Below are 19,923 nucleotides of genomic sequence, written 5' to 3' on the forward strand. Positions count from 1 at the left end.
TCCAAAGATGTGCAGGTTAGGTGGATTGGCCGTGCTAAATTGCCCCTTAGTGTCCAAAGATGTGCAGGTTAGGTGGATTGGCCATGCTAAATTGCCCCTTAGTGTCCAAAGATGTGCAGGTGAGATGAATTGGCCATGCTAAATTGTGCCTTAGTGTCAGGGGGATTAGCAGGATGGAGTTATGGGGGTAGGGCCTGGGTGGGATTGTTGTTGATGCAGACTCGATGGGCCAAATGGCCTCCTTCTGCACTGTAGGGATTGGATGATTTGTGAAGGGAAAACATGACATTTTGTGATGTTCCATGAGCATTCGGTTTGGACACGAAAGCCCGATTGAATGTTGCTGTTGGTGGAATGGTGCAATTTTCCTGTTGTGTGAGGAAGACGCTTCGGAAAGGTGTTGATGCTTTCTTTGTGATGAATGCAGCACCAGCCCTGGTGCAGTGAGGCGGCAGACTCCCCGTTGGCGAGTAGTTAGGCGGTTGCAATGTCTCTTTTGGCGTGCCACCTGAATGAGTGCGGTCTGGAGAATGTGTTCAATGCTTTGATAACATTTTGTGGTACGTTGTCATAGAACCATAGAAACCTACGGTGCAGAAGGAGGCCATTCGGCCCATCGAGTCTGCACCAACCACAATCCCACCCAGACCCTATCCCCATAACCCCACATATTTACCCTGCTAATCCCTCTAACCTACACATCCTGGGACACTAAGGGACAATTTAGCATGGCCAATCCACCTAACCTACACATCTTTGGACACTAAGGGACAATTTAGCATGGCCAATCCACCTAACCTACACATCTTTGGACACTAAGGGGCAATTTAGCAGCACGGTGGCACAGTGGTTAGCACTGCTGCCTCACAGTGGCAGGGAGCCGGGTTCGATTCCCAGCTTGGGTCACTGTCTGTGTGGAGTCTGCACCTTCTCCCCCTGTCTGCGTGGGTTTCCTCCGGATGCTCCGGTTTCTTCCCACAGTCCAAAGATGTGCAGGTTAGGTGGATTGGCCACGCTAAGTTGTCCTTTACTGTTCAAAGGTGTGCAGGTTAGGTGGATTGGCCATGCTAAATTCTCCTTCAGTGTAACTGAACAGGAATGTCGCGACTAGGGTATTTTCACATAACTTCATTGCAGTGTTAATGTAAGCCTACTTGTGACGCTCATAAGTAAACTTAAAAAAAACTTAGAACATTACAGAGAAGTCCAATGAAATTCAACTTGTCTCCACACACGTGTACGGCGATTCTTAGGTGCCTCTGTACACGTGACGGCTGGGATTCTCCGGCCTCGCCTGCGGCTGGGATTCTCCAGTCCCGCTGCAGCAAATGGAAATTTGGCTGGGCACCAAATTCTCTGTTCTCGCTGGCAGCGGGTATGGGGTGTGCGAGACCGGAGAATCCCGGTTAAGATTTAAAATAAAAATTTCCTGTCAGGCATACCTTTATTTTGCTGTTGCAAAAAAATGCTTTATTCGCAAAATATCTGGAAGAGCACTGCAATTCAAAATGGCTGCCACACAAAGTTCAGATTCTCCACATACATCATGTCACACTCTTGAAGTGCTCCAGTACGGTCAAAGGAACATTACAGACCGCCCATATTGCCCTATTAAACCTCCCCTGTCACCTTTAAAGGTTTGTGCACAGACTTAGTTGTTGTTCTATCCTCTTTACAATTGTACCCCCTAAAGCAGATTTCATCTCCTCAAGTAAGCTATGAATTCCAAGATGCTGATTAATATTTTTTAGGGGAGTGCGGGGGGGTGGTGGGTGCGGGTTATCTTTAATATACAGCTTAAAAAATAGACGGAGATCAAAGGTCAGATCTGAAAACTACCCAGGGGGCATTGCAAAGCAGCACCCTGTCATAAATTGGGCGGGATTTTCCAGCCGTGCTTGCCCCGAAACCGGAAAATCCCACCTGACGTCTGCGGACCATGGTTCACTCCACCACCGCAACCCCCCTCCCGCCCACTAAGATTCCCGTGGCGGGTGAGACGGGAAAATTCCTCCTTTTATGTCCCCTCACTGAGCGCCCCTGTTCAAGTTTAACCACATTGGCTTCCCATCTTCCAATGCCTCAACATTCAAATTTTAATTCTCATATTTCAATCCCTTTCCCTCCCCCCACCGCCCCCCCCCCCCCCTCCCCCCCCGCCCCCCGCTCCGCCCACTGTCCCGGTAGCCACAGCTCACCCTTCAAAGGCCCACAAATTCGCTGGTCCTCCAACTCTGGCCTTGTTCTTCACCCGCTTCCCCTTTGCCACATCATTGGCAACCCAGCCTTTAGCTGCTTCTCCCACCCCCGCCCCTGACCCCAGAATTCCTAGCCTGACCTTGTCTGTTCCAGGCATCCATTTTTGTTTTAGCCAATGCTCAGAACAGACCAGGCAAACACAAATCTATCCCCTGCTCCAGAAACCAAACTCAAAATCCGACTGAATCCAACTCACCCCCGCAAACAAGATCCAAGCTGACAAGACAGGACATCGCATCCCATCCTGGGCTCAATTCCAATCCTTTTAAGGTCCTCAAAATTCAAGACTTTGACCAAGGCCTTACAAACCAGCATCCAAAGGTTGTTCTTAAGCCCTGCGAAGAAGCTTTTCCAACATTCAGCGCTCAATAGCTGATTTAATTTCCTGTTCAAATTCACCTCGAGAACCATAGAAAAGTCACAGCGCAGAAGAAGGCCATTGGGCCCATCCTGTCCATGCCAGCTGGAGGACACCCAGCCATTTCTAGTCCCACCTTCCTGCGCCCGGCCCATAGCCCTGTAGCTTACGGCACTTAAGGTGCAGATCCAGGTACTTTTTAAATGAGTTTGGGGTCTCTGCCTCCACCACCAACACGAACAGCAAATCCCAGACACCCAGCACCCTCTGCGTAATAAAAGTTCTTCCTCATGCTCCCTCTACACCTACTGCCACTTATCTTGAATCTGTGTCCCCTTGTTCTAGAATTCTCCACCAAGGGAAACCATTTTATCCTGTCCACTCTATCCCTTCCCCTCATAATTTTGGACACCTCTATCGAGTCACCCCTCGGCCTACTTTGTTCCAAGGAAAATAGCCCCAATCTCTCCAACCTCTCCTCGTAGCTACACCTTTCCAGGCCTGGCAACATTCTTGGAAACCTCCTCTGCACCGTCCTCCCTGTAATGTGGTGACCAGAACTGCACACAATACTCCAGTTGCGGCCTCACCAGTGTTTTATACAGTTCCTTATATCCATTATGTGTTGGTGAATTTAAGAAATGGATTTAAATTGTCTCACCCGATGAATATCCAAATTATTTTGTGAAAATAAGCTTCCATATCCCCCTAAGGATGAAAGCCCCACATTTGGATAGTGTGATGATGTTGTCCTGATCTGGAAATGTCCCTTTTGTTTCTAGTTTTATGGCTAGTGAAAAGACAAGACAAACTCTCCTTTCTTTTACATGACTGATTTCAGACTCAGACTCATTTGGGGGATGTGGGTGTCGCTGGCTGGCCCCAGCCATTGTTGGCCATCCCTAATTGCCCCTTGAACTGAGTGTCTCGCCAGGCCAGAGGACGTTCGAAGAGTCAACCACATTGCTGTGGCTCTGGAGTCACATGTAGGCCAGACCGGGTAAGGATGGCAGACTTCCTTCCCTGAAGGACTTTAGTGAACCAGATGGGTTTTTCCGACAACGGCCTTAATTCCAGATATTTTTTAAAATTTCACCATCTATCATGGTGGGATTTGAACCCAGGTCCCCAGACTGTCACCCTGGGTCTCTGGATTACAACCCAGTGATAATGCCACTACGCCACTGCCTCCCTCTGTTCTGCACCCATGGCAGATTGAGAGGATAGCTTACCAGAATCGGCACAGTCGATGCCTTGGGTTAAACTTCACTTGGAAAAGCCTCACCGCATTCATAGCAATGAGAGCAAAACAATCCTTCAGCAGACCAGCCCCTTTAACTCCAGCCCATGGGCTGATGGGAGGATAATTGGTTAAGAACTGAAGGTTAGTTGCCCTTCCTGCCAGTTTTTATTCTCAGGGTAGGGTGACCTGGATTCCTCCTCACTTCCATTTCCTTCTCTCATGGCTGTCCATGTGTGAGCCCAGATGAGGAGTGATGCGTGCTGTGTTTAATTATGTCCTCAATTGACACATCCATCAACACATCCACTCCCTCCACCACCGACGCTCAGTAGCAGCAGTGTGTACCATCTACAAGATGCACTGCAGCGACTCACCAAGGCTCCTTAGACAGCACCTTCTAAACCCATGACCCCCTACCAACTGGAAGGACAAGGGCAGCAGATACCTGGGAACGCCATCACCTGGAGATTCCTCTTCAAGACACTCACCATCCTGACTTGGAAACATATCGCCGTTCCTTCACTGTCACTGGGTCAAAATCCTGGAACTCCCTCCCTAACAGCATTGTGGGTGTACCTACACCGCATGGACTGACTGATGTCCAATAACAATCCTGGAACTCCCTCCCTAACAGCACTGTGGGTGTACCTACACCACATGGACTGACTGATGTCCAATAACAATCCTGGAACTCCCTCCCTAACAGCACTGTGGGTGTACCTACACCACATGGACTGACTGATGTCCAATAACAATCTGGGAACTCCCTCCCTAACAGCACTGTGGATGTACCTACACCACATGGGCTGACTGATGTCCAATAACAATCCTGGAACTCTGTCCCGAACAGCACTGTGGGTGTACCTACACCACATGGACTGACTGATGTCCAATAACAATCCTGGAACTCCCTCCCTAACAGCACTATGGGTGTACCTACACAACATGGGCTGACTGATATCCAATAACAATCCTGGAACTCCCTCCCTAACAGCACTGTGGGTGTACCTACACCACGCGGACTGCAGCGGGTTCAAGATGGCGGCTCACCACCACTTTCTCAAGGGGCAATTAGGGATGGGCAGTAAATGCTGACCAGCCAGCGACGCCCACATCCTGTGAATGAATAAAGAAAAAGCAGAGAGGTCACCAAGTGGCCATTCAGACTGAGAATGCTGCCTGTTTTTTGTTCAAATTCTTCCACCCAATCCCAGGATAGTTGTTGTCATTCGCAATCACAGAGTCATAGAATCCTGACAGTGCAGAAGGAGGCCATTCGTCCCATCGAATCTGCACCGACTCTCTGACAGAACATCTGACCCAGTCCCTCTCCCCACCATATCCCCATAACCCCATGGATTTACCCCACTAATCTAGCAATTTAGCACGGCCAATCCACCCAACCTGCACATCTTTGGACACGAAGGGGCAATTTAGCATGGCCAATCCACCCAACCTGCACATCTTCGGACACTAAGGGGCAATTTAGCATGGCCAATCCACCCAACCTGCACATCTTAGGACACTAAGGGGCAATTTAGCACGGCCAATCCACCTAACCTGCACATCTTTGGACACAAAGGGACAATTTAGCATGGCCAATCTACCTAACCTGCACATCTTTGAACACTGAGGGGAAATTTAGCATGGCCAATCCACCTAACCTGCACATCTTTGGACACTAAGGGGCAATTTAGCATGGCCAATCTACCTGACCTACACATCTTTAGACACTAAGGGACAATTTAGCATGGCCAATCTACCTGACCTGCACATCTTTGGACAGAAAGGGGCAATTTAGCATGGCCAATCCACCTAACCTGCACATCTTTGAACACTGAGGGGAAATTTAGCATGGCCAATACATCTAACCTGCACATCTTTAGACACTAAGGGACAATTTAGCATGGCCAATCCACCTAACCTACACATCTTTGGACACGAAGGGGCAATTTACTATGACCAACACATCTAACCTGCACATCTTTGGACTGTGGGAGGAAACCGGAGCACCCGGAGGAAACCCACGCAGGGATGGGGAGAACGTGCAAACTCCACTCAGGCAGTGACCCAAGCCGGGAATTGAACCCGTGTCCCTGGCGCTGTGTGGCAGCAGTGCCAACCACTGTGCCACCGTGTCGGCCCTAATGTCACCATTGCTTTGGTTCGGATCAGATAAATCACCACAGATGAGGTATTGGGGTCTTTCTGGATTGTGTAGGTTGGAGGGTTACCGCTCGGGCATGCCAGCCAGCTGCACGAGAGAAATCTTCTGACTTGCCTGGTATGTGGCGGGCACTTTCTCAAAAGATAGTTTTGGGGAGCTTTGCCTTGTTTTTGCCATTGCTCCAGGAAGTTTGGCAAGGAGTACTCACCCCGTTGTCCATGAGGGCAAAGCACATGAAGGCCGCACTAACTTCACGCCAAAACCTCACGATGGTTCATGGAGGTACACGGTTTGTGAATAACGCATTAGCTTTCTCTTGCAATTTGAACCTTGTGAAACCAAACAGACTGCTTTAAGTGACAGGAAAATTGTGAAAATTAACCTTTTTTTTGCCAGATTTCCATTTTGATTCTCGGACAGGGAAGGGTAAGGTCAAGATTTGAATAAGGTCTGACATGTCTCTGGCTCTGTAACATGACAGGAAACAGGCGTTTCGATAAGTTTCGAAGGAAAATGTAATAAAAATGACTGATTCCAAGCATTCTCACTGTACAAGCTGAACCCAACGTATTAAATGGTGAGATAGCACTCATTAAATAAGCGAGGATGACCATTCATTTACGAATTATTTATTTTGTCTCTTTTGCCAACCTCTCTTTGTTTTGCCGCCGACCTCTGCCGGGTACAGTCATAGGAGTTGCCAACCTCCCCCCAGCCCCCTCCCCCCCCCCCCCCCTCCCAGTACCCAGCCCACGTTGCCACTCTTTGGAGTTGGCGAGGTGGGTGAAGGAAGAGGGGGTGTGGCAGGGGAATCATGTTCTCCCTGCCCGACCCGGTCCCAACGTTCGCCTGCACGCCCTTCCCGACAGCGGGTATGAGGCAATAACTGGGGACAGGAGCCCTGTCCAAGGGTGCCAAGGCCACTGGGCACCAGTTCCACTCCGAGGAACGGCTTCTGAAGAGGCTGGGGTAATCCAACCCGCGTTCGTTCTGGTTTACAGTAGCGCAACAAGCCTTGTACTTACCAGCGGGAAATGGATTGAACAAAGAGAAGTCAAATCTCATGCCCCATTTTGCTAAGCCGAAGGCATTCCGCCCAGTCTCTGCCAGCCTTGCGTTCAGGGCAGCGGTGGCCTTGAACGTAGCGGGCAGTTCGACTTTAGTAGGTCGCACCTCACCTCAGAATCAGAATTGCCAATTCAAGTCCCTCTCCCAGGTCTTGAACGCATAATCGAAGCTGACACACTTGTGCAGTACTGAGGTACTGCAGCACTGTCAGACACGCCCGCTGTTGGATCCAGTGTTAAACCCAGGCTCCCCCTGTTCGCCCATGGTTTAGAATAGAAAGAGATGGAAGATTCTCATAGAATCCCTACAGTGCAGAAGGAGGCCATTCGGCCCATCACGTTTGCTCTGACAACAATCCCACCCAGACTGTATCCCTGTAACCACATACATTTACCCTAGCTAGTCCCCCTGACACTGAGGGGCAATTTAGCATGGCCAATCCGCCTAACCTGCACATCTTTGGAAACTAAAGTGTAATTTAGCATGGCCAATCCACCTGACCTTTGATCTGTGGGAGGAAATATCTTTGGTCTGTGGGAGGAAACCGGAGCACCCGGAGGAAACCCATACAGACACGTGGAGAACGCGCAGACTCCACACAGACAGTGACCCGAGCCGGGAATCGAACCCGGGTCCCTGGCGCTGTGAGGCAGCAGTGTTAACCACTGTGCTACCATGCCACCCATAATGCCCATAGATGGGCATTAAAGAGCCCTAAAAGGCACTGTTTTGAAAACAGCACTACGCTGGTGTGCCCGCAATCCGCCACGCCATCAAAAGCAGACACATCGATCGCCGCAAAAGCTTGCAATGCGCAAAATGGCTGCCTTGCCGAGCTAGCTAATGCATAAAGTGACTGTTGTGTGTGCTAAGATGTGATATACACACAAGTCTGTTCTTCACCCTGAGATTTGACACTGTTAATGCTCTGCAAAATCACAACACCCATGATTTTTGTTTTAGGCCCAAAGGCTTTTAAGAACCCGAACCCCCCCCCCCCCCCCCCCCCTGTGTAAAATCCATCGCTTTAACCGCTAATTGGATTATCTGCGCATTGGGAGTGCGGCGCCATCTTGCGCATTGGCTGTTCACGCAGAAACGCATGCCGCCTTTTCCCAATCTGAATTGATGCAAGTAGCGTGACTTGCGTGTACGTTGCGTGTGCCGCGAAGCAGCCAAACTGCAGGGCCTGGTTAGCAGAAATGGAGAGGAGAAAAGATAGCGCAGATCTTCAAAAGTGTTCATCCAGTCATGTTCAGTTTGGCTGTTGAAAATCTTGGATGCTGTAGATAAGGCTGAGGGTAGGCCAAAGTTCTGTAGCTTTGACATCTTGAGGGGAGATGGTGGCGTAGTGGTATTGTCACTGGACTGGTAATCCAAAGACCCTGTTACTCCTCTGGGGACGAATCCTGCCACAGCAGATGGTGAAATTTGAATTTGAATTTGATTTGATTTATTATTGTCACGTGTATTGGGATACAGTGAAAAGTATTGTTTCTTGCGCGCTATACAGACAAAGCATACCATTCATAGAGTACATAGGGGAGAAGGAAAGCATACCGTTCATAGAGTACATTGGGGGAAAGGAAAGGCGAGGGTGCAGAATGTAGTGTTACAGTCAGAGCTAGGATGTAGAGAAAGATCAACTTAATATTTGGTTTGATTTATTGTCACATGTATTGGGATACAGTGAAAAGTATTTTTTCTTACGCTCTATACAGACAAAGCATACCGTTCATAGAGAAGGAAAGGAGAGGGTGCAGAATATTGTGTTACAGTCACAGATAGGGTGCAGAGAAAGATCAGGTTAATATTTGATTTATTATTGTCACATGTATTGGGATACAGTGAAAAGTATTGTTTCTTGCGCGCTATACATACAAAGCATACCGTTCATAGAGAAGGAAAGGAGAGGGTACAGAATATAGTGTTACAGTCACAGCTAGGGTGTAGAGAAAGATCAGCTTAATATATGGTGGGTCCATTCAAAAGTCTGACGGCAGCAGGGAAGAAGCTGTTCTTGAATCGGTTGGTACGTGATCTTAGACTTTTGTATCGATGTATAATTGGAATGAAAAGTGAACATGAAACCATTGTCGATTGTTGTAAAAAGAAAACCCATCTGTTTCACTAGTGTCCCTTGAGGGAAGGAAATCTGCCGTCCTTACCCGGTCTGGCCTACATGTGACTCCAGAGCCACAGCAATGTGGTTGACTCTCAAATGCCCTCTGAAATGGAGGGCAGTTAGGGATGGGTAATAAATGCCGGCCCAGCCACATCCCCGAAAATGAATAAATTAAATTAACTTGTACAAGAGTAGACTGAGGATTGCAGCAGAAGTGGCATTTTGTACCGTGTTTGCACTGGTTATCTTAGGAAAGAAAATCATTGAATCAGTGCGAATGTCCGTGGCATTAATCGAGGGAAGAGTTAGGATGCTAGGTGAGAGAAGGACTGTCTATCAAGTAACAAGTTTCTTTTTTTACCTTGGAAGGAATTGTCGCAATGTTAGCTGACAGAAATGCTATTTATCATCATTTTATGTTTTCAGTACAGCATGGGGATCCAGTGGGTGGAATTCTCCCACCTCGCCCGGGGCTGGGATTTTCCGGTCCCGCTGCAGCGGATGGAGATTTAGCTGAACGTCAAATTCTCCGTTCTCGCTGGCAGGGTCGGCGTGCGATACCGAAAAATTCCAAAATTCAATGCTTGGTGTGTTTGCCTCACTGGGTCACCGGTGCCGACGGTGTTGCTCTTGTGCCGGGGATGCGGGGGGAGAGGGGTAACGTTTGACAACAGTAACCGGTGCTTCTGACATTGCAACGAATAATTTGATATGCCACCTTGTCATTTTCTTCTGTCGGATCCAACAGTTAACTTGTTCCATTGTGTCTGGGCTTCCGTGTTCTTCCAAAATGGCTGGCACTTGGGAAGGATGTGTACCAAAGAGACTTTTATTGACCGACGGAAAATTGACCAATATCTAACGCGCCCTTGTGGCCGTCAGTGGCAGGGAACTTTACAAAAAAGCGGCATGGCGCTACCTCAGCGCAGGAGAGTTGGAAGAGCAGGTGATGGACTCTCGGCCTGAGATTGAGGTTCGCTTTACAGCGGGCACCTCCTACACTGGCACCCTCCGCGATGTAGGATGCAGGAAAGATTATTGGCCTCTGTGCCTTACTTTTAGCATTTCCGAGACGCCGCTCTCTCAAATTGGAGCTTGTCTGAAAATAGATGGGCGGACAAGTGGTATTGTGTTATGTTTTACGCTGGCTTGTACCAGGTAGTTTATTTTGAGAGGGGGGGGTGCAATGCCCGTGATTGTGAGCTGTTGCTGCTTTTAGACCCCGGCACAATAGGTTAGCCAAGATCTACCCAGCGTAAAACCAGATGGGAGGAGTCGTGGTTTCAAAGACGTTGCGCAGAAGCGAATGAGCTAGGAGCACGTGCAGACGTGGAGTGGCCTGCAACCTCTGCGCGCAAATGCAAAAACGGCTCGCTATCGCATCTGTGCCGCCAATCCTCCGAATGCGGCATTGGGAAAACTCTTTAGTTTGGTGTTTCTCAAAATTATTGGCACGCGTCCCCCGCCAACGCCCCCCCCAACCCCCTCACCCACCATAAATGGACTGACCAGTTCCGACCCTGACGAGCAGACACTCTGAAGCAAAGCTGCGGATTCCAAGGTAACTAAAGCGATGCACGTGAAGATGTAAGTCATTATATTGGAGCACTTTAACGGCCCACATTGGTCCTATTTTAGGCTTTGAGAGATTACGGCTGGAGGTTTACCGGCACGCCCGGCCGAGGCTCGTCAGACCGCGCCGAGGTCAACGGGGAATGCCTTTCGGGGTGGGCGTGCTGGTAAAATCAGAGCCGACGTGTTTGACTTTGGGGGTGACGTGAGAACGTGTTGAAGGTAATGAACCCTTTCATCGAATCATAGAATCCCGACAGTGCAGAAGGAGGCCATTCGGCCCATCGGGTCTGTACCGACTATAATCCCACCCAGGCCCTATCCCCCTATTACCACAGATTTACCCTGCTAGTCTCCCTGACAATAAGGGGCAATTTAGCATGGCCAATCCACCTAACCTACACATCTTTGGACACTAAGGGCCAATTTAGCATGGCCAATCCACCTAACCTGTACATCTTTGGACACTGAGGGGCAACTTAGAATGGCTAATCCCCCTAACCTGCACATCTTTGGACACTAAGGGACAATTTAGCATGGCCAATCCACCTAACCTGCACATCTTTGGACACTAAGGGACAATTTAGCACGGCCAATCCACCTAACCTGCACATCTTTGGACACTAAGGGGCAATTTAGTATGGCCAATCCACCTAACCTGCACATCTTTGGACACTAAGGGACAATTTAGCACAGCCAATCCACCTAACCTGCACATCTTTGGACACTAAGGGGCAATTTAGCATGGCCAATCCACCTAACCTGCACATCTTTGGACACTAAGGGACAATTTAGCACGGCCAATCCACCTAACCTGCACATCTTTGGACACTAAGGGGCAATTTAGTATGGCCAATCCACCTAACCTACACATCTTTGGACACTAAGGGGCAATTTAGCATGTCCAATCCACCTCACCTCCACATCTTTGGACACTAAGGGACAATTTAGCATGGCCAATCCACCTAACCTACACATCTTTGGACACTAAGGGGCAATTTAGCATGGCCAATCCACCTAACCTGCACATCTTTGGACACTAAGGGGCAATTTAGCATGGCCAATCCCCCTAACCTGCACATCTTTGGACTGTGGGAGGAAACCGGAGCACCCGGAGGAAACCCACGCAGACACGGGGAGAACGTGCAAACTCCACACAGACAGTGACCCGAGGCCGGAATCGAACCCGGGTCCCTGGCACTGTGGGGCAGCAGTGCTAACCACTGTGCCGCCCCAAATTGCCACTGCCCACTTCAAATAGCCACGGGTTGATGGCGCCATCATCTTCACATCCGGGAAACAGGTGCAATTATTCGAACTATTTCATAATAAGAACAAAGAAGACCAAAAAAAAGTACAGCACAGGAATAGGCCCTTCGGCCCTCCAAGCCTCTGCCAATTATGATGCCCCAAGTAAACTAAAAACCTTCTGCCCTTACTTGGCCCATACCCCTCTCTTCCCTCCCCATGCATGAAGTGGGAATCTGCAGTCAGAAAATAGTTTAAGGCCCAGCAGATTGGCCAGTTTTAACCCACTTCTTCATGTGCCCACAGCCTAAAAGCCACCCTGCATTGGCAGAGGACCTTCTGAAGATCCAACAGGGCAAAGGAAGTTTTGCGCCGGGCTTGGGTGTGCATGATGGTTAAGTGATGGATGTTGGCACTGATTTGTCTCAAACAAGGTGTTCCATGCCCCCCCTCTCCAAACCAGCTTTGCTCCGTCAGGCCCAGAAACGTAACCGAAAGAACAATTTGGAAACACAACCAAAAAGGCAGTGGACTTTAAGCTTGTCGTTGAACCATTTTGCAGATAAACTGCCTGTCACTTTCACATGGAAATTAATCCCATAAAGATCACTCATCATTCTAACTAAATTTGGACTAATTGCTCTCTCAATGTGGAACTCTTCACTTACACCTTCTGCAATGCATCACGACTGTGTAATTACAAGGGTTCAGCAAGCCTTTATCAAGTTGGGTGGCATAGTTGATTCCTCAATTGCGTGTGTCCGTGTGAGCACATGTGTGTGTCTGCATGTGTGCGTCTGCGTGCGTGTGTATGTGTATATTTTTAAAATTTGATTTATTATTGTCACCTGTATTGGGATACAGTGAAAAATATTGTTTCTTGCGCGCTATACAGACAAAGCATACCATTCATAGAGAAGGAAAGGAGAGGGTGCAGAATGTAGTGTTGCAGTCATAGCTAGGGTGTAGAGAAAGATCAGCTTAATACGAGATAAGTCCATTCAAAAGTCCTCCCTTATATTAAGCTGATCTTTCTCTACACCCTAGCTAAGACTGTAACATTACATTCTGCGCCCTCTCCTTTCCTTCTCCCCTATGTTTGAAGTTTATTTATTAGTCCCAAATAGGCTTACATTCACACTGCAGTGAAGTTACTGTGAGAATCCCCTAGTTGCCACACTCCTGTTCGGGTACACTGAGGGAGAAGTTAGCATGTATGTATATACTCTGTGAACGGTATGTTTTGTCTGTATAGCGCGCAAGAAACAATACTTTTCACTGTATCCCAATACATGTGACAATAATAAATCAAATTTATCAAGATGGGTGGCATAGTTGATGCCACCATTGTGTGTGCGTGTCTGCGTGTGTGTGTGCACACGCGTGTGTGTCTGCGTGAGAGAGTGTGCATGCGTGAAGCCTTTACACAGAAGATGCTCCGCAATGGAAACAGATGCGTCAGGAAGGGTGCTTCAAGCCAAGACATCAGACCTGTTTAAAAAATGTCTCTTAAAAAAAATCCTCTTATGGGGAGACAGAAAGATTAGCGCTCTGGAAGGATGAGACCGAAAGTTGAGAAAGGCCTTTTTCATTCAATGACGATTTTGTAAAGTCAGTGGGATACTATTCTGTTCGTGTGAGTGAATTTCAGGGGGAAAATAAGTACAGTTTCCATCATTTGTACATTGGTCTTTCAATCTTTGTGTTGCGTTGGCCATGAAACTTGTGACAGTTCAGAAAATGATGGAAAAATGAGCTGGATCTACAGTTTGAGCATGCAATTGTGGTGTGAAAAAAAATGCATTTTGCTCAGTTCGAGTTGATTCTGCGTGTGAGGGGGCGCGTGGAGAGCCAGTTCGCCACGTCCGAGTCCCGCGTGGCTCCCTCTGCTTGTCCGATAGGTGGCCGGCGCAGCAGGAGCCCGTGACACTCTCTTAACCCTCTTCCCCGTACGGACCCCGTCCTGGCGCACTCCCGACATCCCGGCGCGCGCGCACGAACGTAGCCGCGACTCGTTAAGCAACTCGCGGTGTGGGTTTGATATTTCCTCCCCCTTCACTCAAACGCTCTCTCGGGGGGGGAAATATTTGTGCGATGCGGTGCTTTGAAGTGTTTTCTTCAACCTTGCACAACCTCCCCTCGCTGTCCGTTGAAGTAACATTTGCCGACTGCATGATAATGTATTGATTGTTTGGTGTTTAAACCTTGTGTAACCATGTTTCCTCTTTTTCTCCTCACAGACCTTTATAGTACTAAACAGAGGAAAAGCTATCTTCCGATTTAGTGCCACACCTGCCATGTACATTTTAGGCCCTTTGAATCCACTGAGGAGATTCGCTATTAAAATTTTGATACATTCATATCCTTTTTAGATGATGCTTTTCTTCTGTGTTAACGGGTGATAATCAGGCAGTTGTGAGCAACGATGTATTGTGATTTCCAACATCTGTATTTATGCCAGCACGTCAAATGCAAAGTCAGGCGATTTGATGTCCAGGCCAAACTTGAGTCCATCGTACAGTAAGTATTGGTACGTCTAATCTTTTCTACCCCAAATATGTTGACGAGCGGATTTATTTTTGATCGTTTTTCTTATGCGGTGCATAGCAAACGGTTTTCCACGATATTGGTCAACTGTGTCTTAAGCATGTTATATTTTCGCTGTGCGTTTTGAAACTTGAAAAATCGGTCGAATGGTGTTTCACGTATGCCAAGATGCCAGGCGCCAGAGATGGCACGTTCTGACATTCCGTGGCACAGGCTTTAGACGTCACAAAAGGCCGACATGATAACTGGAGTGGCTTCCACCACTTGCGGCATGCCGATGGTATGGCTTGGCTTTTTGCAATGTTGTTTTTGTTCTGGACGGCGGATTTTAGGATTGATTTTGTGGGGGTGAGAAAGGTATTTTCGCGGCGTGCAGTTTTGCTGGGCAGTTTGGATCCAGTGGCCCTCGCAGAGGTGCGAGCGCCAATCAGCGTGTCGCACTGGCTGGGCTGAGAATGGTTAAGATGTTTGAACGCTCCCCTTTGAAAGCAAATGGTCGGACGGAAAATAGCCTCAGTAACTGGAACGAGACATCGTTGCTTGGGTCGCCATGTGAATTAGCATCGTAAATATGTTCAAAAGGAAAATACTTATGACTTTTCGACACTTCGTGCCCAACAATTTGCCTTAAGTAAGCCAAATGTATGATATGAACAATGGAAAAGTTTTAAAGCTTATTTATTAGTGTCACAAGTAAGGTTCACGGTGGCACAGTGGGTTAGCACTGCAGCCTCACAGCGCCAGAGACCTGAGTTCGATTCCCAGCTTGGGTGACTGCCTGTGTGGAGTCTGCACGTTCTCCCCGTGTCTGCGTGGGTTTCCTCCGGGTGCTCCGGTTTACTCCCACAGTCCAAAGGATGTGTGGGTTAGGTGGATTGGCCATGCTAAATTGCCCCTTAGTGTCCAAAGATGTGAAGCTTAGGTGAATTGGCCATGCTAAATTGCCCCTTAGTGTCCAAAGATGTGTAGGTTAGGGTGATTGGCCATGCTAAATTGCCCCTTAGTGCCCAAAGATTTGCAGGTAAGATGGATTGGCCATGCTAAATTTTCCCTTAGTGTCCAAAGATATTCAGTTTAGGTGGATTGGCCATGCTAAATTGCCCCTTAGTGTTCAAAGATTTGCAGGTTAGATGGATTGGCCATGCTAAATTGTCCCTTAGTGTCCAAAGATATTCAGCTTAGGTGGATTGGCTATGCTGAATTGCCCCTTAGTGTCCTAAGATGTGAAGCTTAGGTGGATTGGCCATGGTAAATTGCCCCTTAGTGCCCAAAGATGTGTAGGTTAGGGGGATTGGCCATGCTAAATTGTCCCTTAGTGTCCAAAGATGTGTAGGTTAGGGGGATTGGCCATGCTAAATTGTCCCTTAGTGTCCAAAGATGTGCTGGTTAGGTGCATTGGCCATGCTAAATTCTCCCTCAGTGTACCCGAACAGGTACGGGAGTGTGGTGACCAGAGGGTTTTCACAGTAACTTCATTGCAGTATTAACGTAAGGCTACTTGTGGCACTAATAAATAAACTTTAAAAACTTTAACTGCAGTGAAGTTACTGTGAAAATCCCCTGGTCACCACACTCCTGTTCGGGTACACTGAGGGAGAATTTAGCATGGCCAACGCACCCTAACCAGCACGTCTTTCAGAGTGTGGGAGGAAACAGGAGCACCCGGAGGAAACCCACGCAGACACGGGGGCGAACGTGCAGACTCCGCACAGACAGTCGGTTAAATTTTACCGCCCCGCCCGCCACAGTAATCGGAGCGAGCGAGGGGCGGACAATGGAAAGGTGCGTTAATCTCGGGTGAGATTTTACGGTTTCCAGATGAGCGAGGCCATAAAATCCCACTGAGTGACCCAATGCTGGGAATCAAACCCGGGAGCCTGGCACTGTGAGGCAGCAGTGCTAACCACTGTGAGGCAGCAATGCTAACCGCTGTGAGGCAGCAGTGCTAACCGCTGTGAGGCAGCAATGCTAACCGCTGTGAGGCAGCAATGCTAACCGCTGTGAGGCAGCAGTGCTAACCGCTGTGAGGCAGCAGTGCTAACCACTGTGAGGCAGCAATGCTAACCGCTGTGAGGCAGCAATGCTAACCGCTGTGAGGCAGCAATGCTAACCACTGTGAGGCAGCAGTGCTAACCGCTGTGAGGCAGCAGTGCTAACCGCTGTGAGGCAGCAGTGCTAACCACTGTGAGGCAGCAGTGCTAACCGCTGTGAGGCAGCAGTGCTAACCGCTGTGAGGCAGCAATGCTAACCACTGTGAGGCAGCAATGCTAACCACTGTGAGGCAGCAATGCTAACCACTGTGAGGCAGCAATGCTAACCACTGTGAGGCAGCAATGCTAACCACTGTGAGGCAGCAATGCTAACCACTGTGAGGCAGCAATGCTAACCACTGTGCCACCATGCCATCCATCGCATCCCAATAATGAACTTTATAATATCGGCCATAGTGGCAGCGTCATAGTCTCGAGGGTCGAATGATCTAAATAATTGTATGTAGTATCTTGCATCTTTTGAACACATATTATCCCCATCTTTGATTTTATGCATTGCGGTTTTCCATCTATTTTTCCAATTCTGGATCTTTTATTAGTTTTGGTCTTGCGCCTTTGAATTAGACTTCTTTAAATATTTGAAAATGTTAAAGGGGACAAACCGACAGAAATATAACCACTTGTAGATCTGTGTTGCCGGGCTATGGCAGTCGGGTTGTGTGGACCCGAGGGATTTTGTGTCTTGCAGCGATGGAAGAACATATTGCAGTCAATATACAATCCAACCCATTTCCGACACTCCTTGGTTGCTGTTTTTGTCAAATGGCCTGTCATTATGTCTGGTGGCCTCATGGTATTATCGCCAGACTATTAATCTAGAAACTCAGCTTGTGTTCTGGAGACTTGGGTTCGAATCCCGCCACGGCAGATGGTGGAATTTGAATTCAATAAAAAATATCTGGAATTAAGAATCTACTGATGACCATGAAACCATTGTCGGAAAAACCCATCTGGTTCACAAGAATGATAGAATCCCTGCAGTGCAGAAGGAGGCCATTTGGCCCATCGAGTCTGCACTGACTCTCCAACAGAGCCTTTCCCCAAGCCCGTTCCCCCGCCCTTTTGCTGCAACCCCACACATTTACCAAGGCTAATTCACCAAACCTGAACAGCGTTGGACACTAAGGGGCAATTTAGCATAGCCAATCCATCTAACCTGCACATCTTTGGACACGAAGGGGCAATTTAGCATGGCCAATCCACCTAACCTGCACATCTTTGGACAGAAAGGGGCAATTTAGCATGGCCAATCCACCGAACCTGCACATCTTTAGACACTAAGGGAAAACTTAACATACTTAATCCATCTAAACTGTAAATCTTTGGTCACTAATGGGCAATTTAAATGGCTAATCCACCTAACCTACACATCTTTGGCCTGCGGGAGGAAACCAGAGCACCCAACTGAGATAAAAGGGGATAGGGAGGATCTATTGTTCTTAGAATAGAGGTTAATAATCAGGGGGCGTAGATTTCGAGTACATGGGGAAGAGTTAGAGGAAATTGAAGAGGATTTTTTTTCACCCAAAGGATGGTGTGGTAATGGGGCTCACTTGCTGAAAGGGTGGTAGAGACATAATTCCTCATTGTGTTGAAAAAGTACTTGGATAGGCAAGTACCATAAGCAACAAGCCTCTGGACCAAGTGGCTGTGTAGCTCATTTTTTGGCCCAAACAGACACGGTGGGCTGAATAGCCTCCTTCTGCGCTGTTAATGTTTATGATTCTCTGATTTGAATGTTCAAAGCACACTTCTGAATCTATCTAAACGTTTGAGAGTATCTGGGTCACTCTTACATAACGTGCTTTGCTTAATATTGACACTGTAGGAAGGGAGGGAGATGATGCCCTCAAGTACAAACTCAAATGTGTTCGTTATAAATAGGTTGACTATCCTGATCATAGAATCCTACAGTGCAGAAGGAGGCCATTCGGCCCATCGAGTCTGCACTGACCACAATCCCACCCAGGTCCTATCCCCACAACCCCATGTATTTACCCTAGCTAGTCCCACTGACACTAAGGGGCAATTTAGCATGGCCAATCCACCTAACCTGCACATCTTTGGACATTAAGGGACAATTTAGCATGGCCAATCCACCTAACCTGCACATCTTTGGACACTAAGGGGCAATTTGGCATGACCAATCTTACTAACCTACACATCTTAGGACACTAAGGGGCAATTTAGCATGACCAATCCACCTAACCTACACATCTTTGGACACTAAGGGGCAATTTAGCATGGCCAATCCACCTAACCTGCACATCTTTGGACACTAAGAGGCAATTTAGCATGACCAACCCACCTAACCGACACATCTTTGGACACTAAGGGGCAATTTAGCATGGCCAATCTACCTAACCTGCACACCTTTGGACACTAAGGGGCAATTTAGCATGGCCAATCCACCTAACCTGCACATCTTTGGACACTAAGGGGCAATTTAGCATGGCCAATCCACCTAACCTGCACATCTTTGGACACTAAGGGGCAATTTAGCATGGCCAATCCACCTAACCGACACATCTTTGGACACTAAGGGGCAATTTAGCATGGCCAATCTACCTAACCTGCACACCTTTGGACACTAAGGGGCAATTTAGCATGGCCAATCCACCTAACCTGCACATCTTTGGACACTAAGGGGCAATTTAGCATGGCCAATCCACCTAACCTGCACATCTTTGGACACTAAGGGGCAATTTAGCATGGCCAATCCACCTAACCTACACATCTTTGTACACTAAGGGGTAATTCACCATGGCTACTCCATTTATCCAAGCCAACCTTTGTGCACTAAGGGACAATATCATGCTTGCAATTCCCTGTCCTGGGATATGAAACTCTTTTAAATTGTCCACGTTCGTGGTGCCAAGATGGACAGACAAGAATAAAAACCAACTTCTCATTCTAAAATTCGAAGTGATTGGGTTTCTGCACAAGCCAAGCAAGGCCAAATCTTTGCAGTCAAAGAACGTCTTCGGGTGGTTGTATTTTCAACCAGTTTTGTGTCTGACCTGCAGACTAACCTCGGACCCTACAACTTTGCATCCACTCACCTTGACGTAAAAGCAGATGTGAGCAAAGGAGGGTGGAATGCTGGGAGAAAACAACAGATGACGGGCATTTTCTGGGTCCTTTCCCTGATCAACAGCGCACAGATAGATTAGGCCCCACCTTTGGCACGGAATGTTCCGGATTTTCCATCCATTCAAAGGAAATGGTGAGGGTTTCTCTGCACACAAAGGGTTCCGGCCTGCCCCATATCCGAACCTTGGCGAT

General features: G+C 48.1%; 1 protein-coding gene across 1 annotated transcript in view; it reads left to right on the forward strand.

Annotated features, from left to right (window-relative positions):
- LOC144481846 (sodium channel protein type 8 subunit alpha-like) overlaps positions 1-19,923 on the forward strand; it is a 639,525-nt gene that overhangs the window by 41,528 nt on the left and 578,074 nt on the right. The window contains exon 2 of the mRNA XM_078200997.1: positions 14,281-14,399. Within this exon, the coding sequence (XP_078057123.1) occupies positions 14,281-14,399 (119 nt within the window). The remainder of the gene's footprint in view (positions 1-14,280; positions 14,400-19,923) is intronic.

This window comes from Mustelus asterias, chromosome X, assembly GCF_964213995.1.
Source record: "Mustelus asterias chromosome X, sMusAst1.hap1.1, whole genome shotgun sequence".
Classification (NCBI taxonomy): Eukaryota; Metazoa; Chordata; class Chondrichthyes; order Carcharhiniformes; family Triakidae; genus Mustelus; species Mustelus asterias.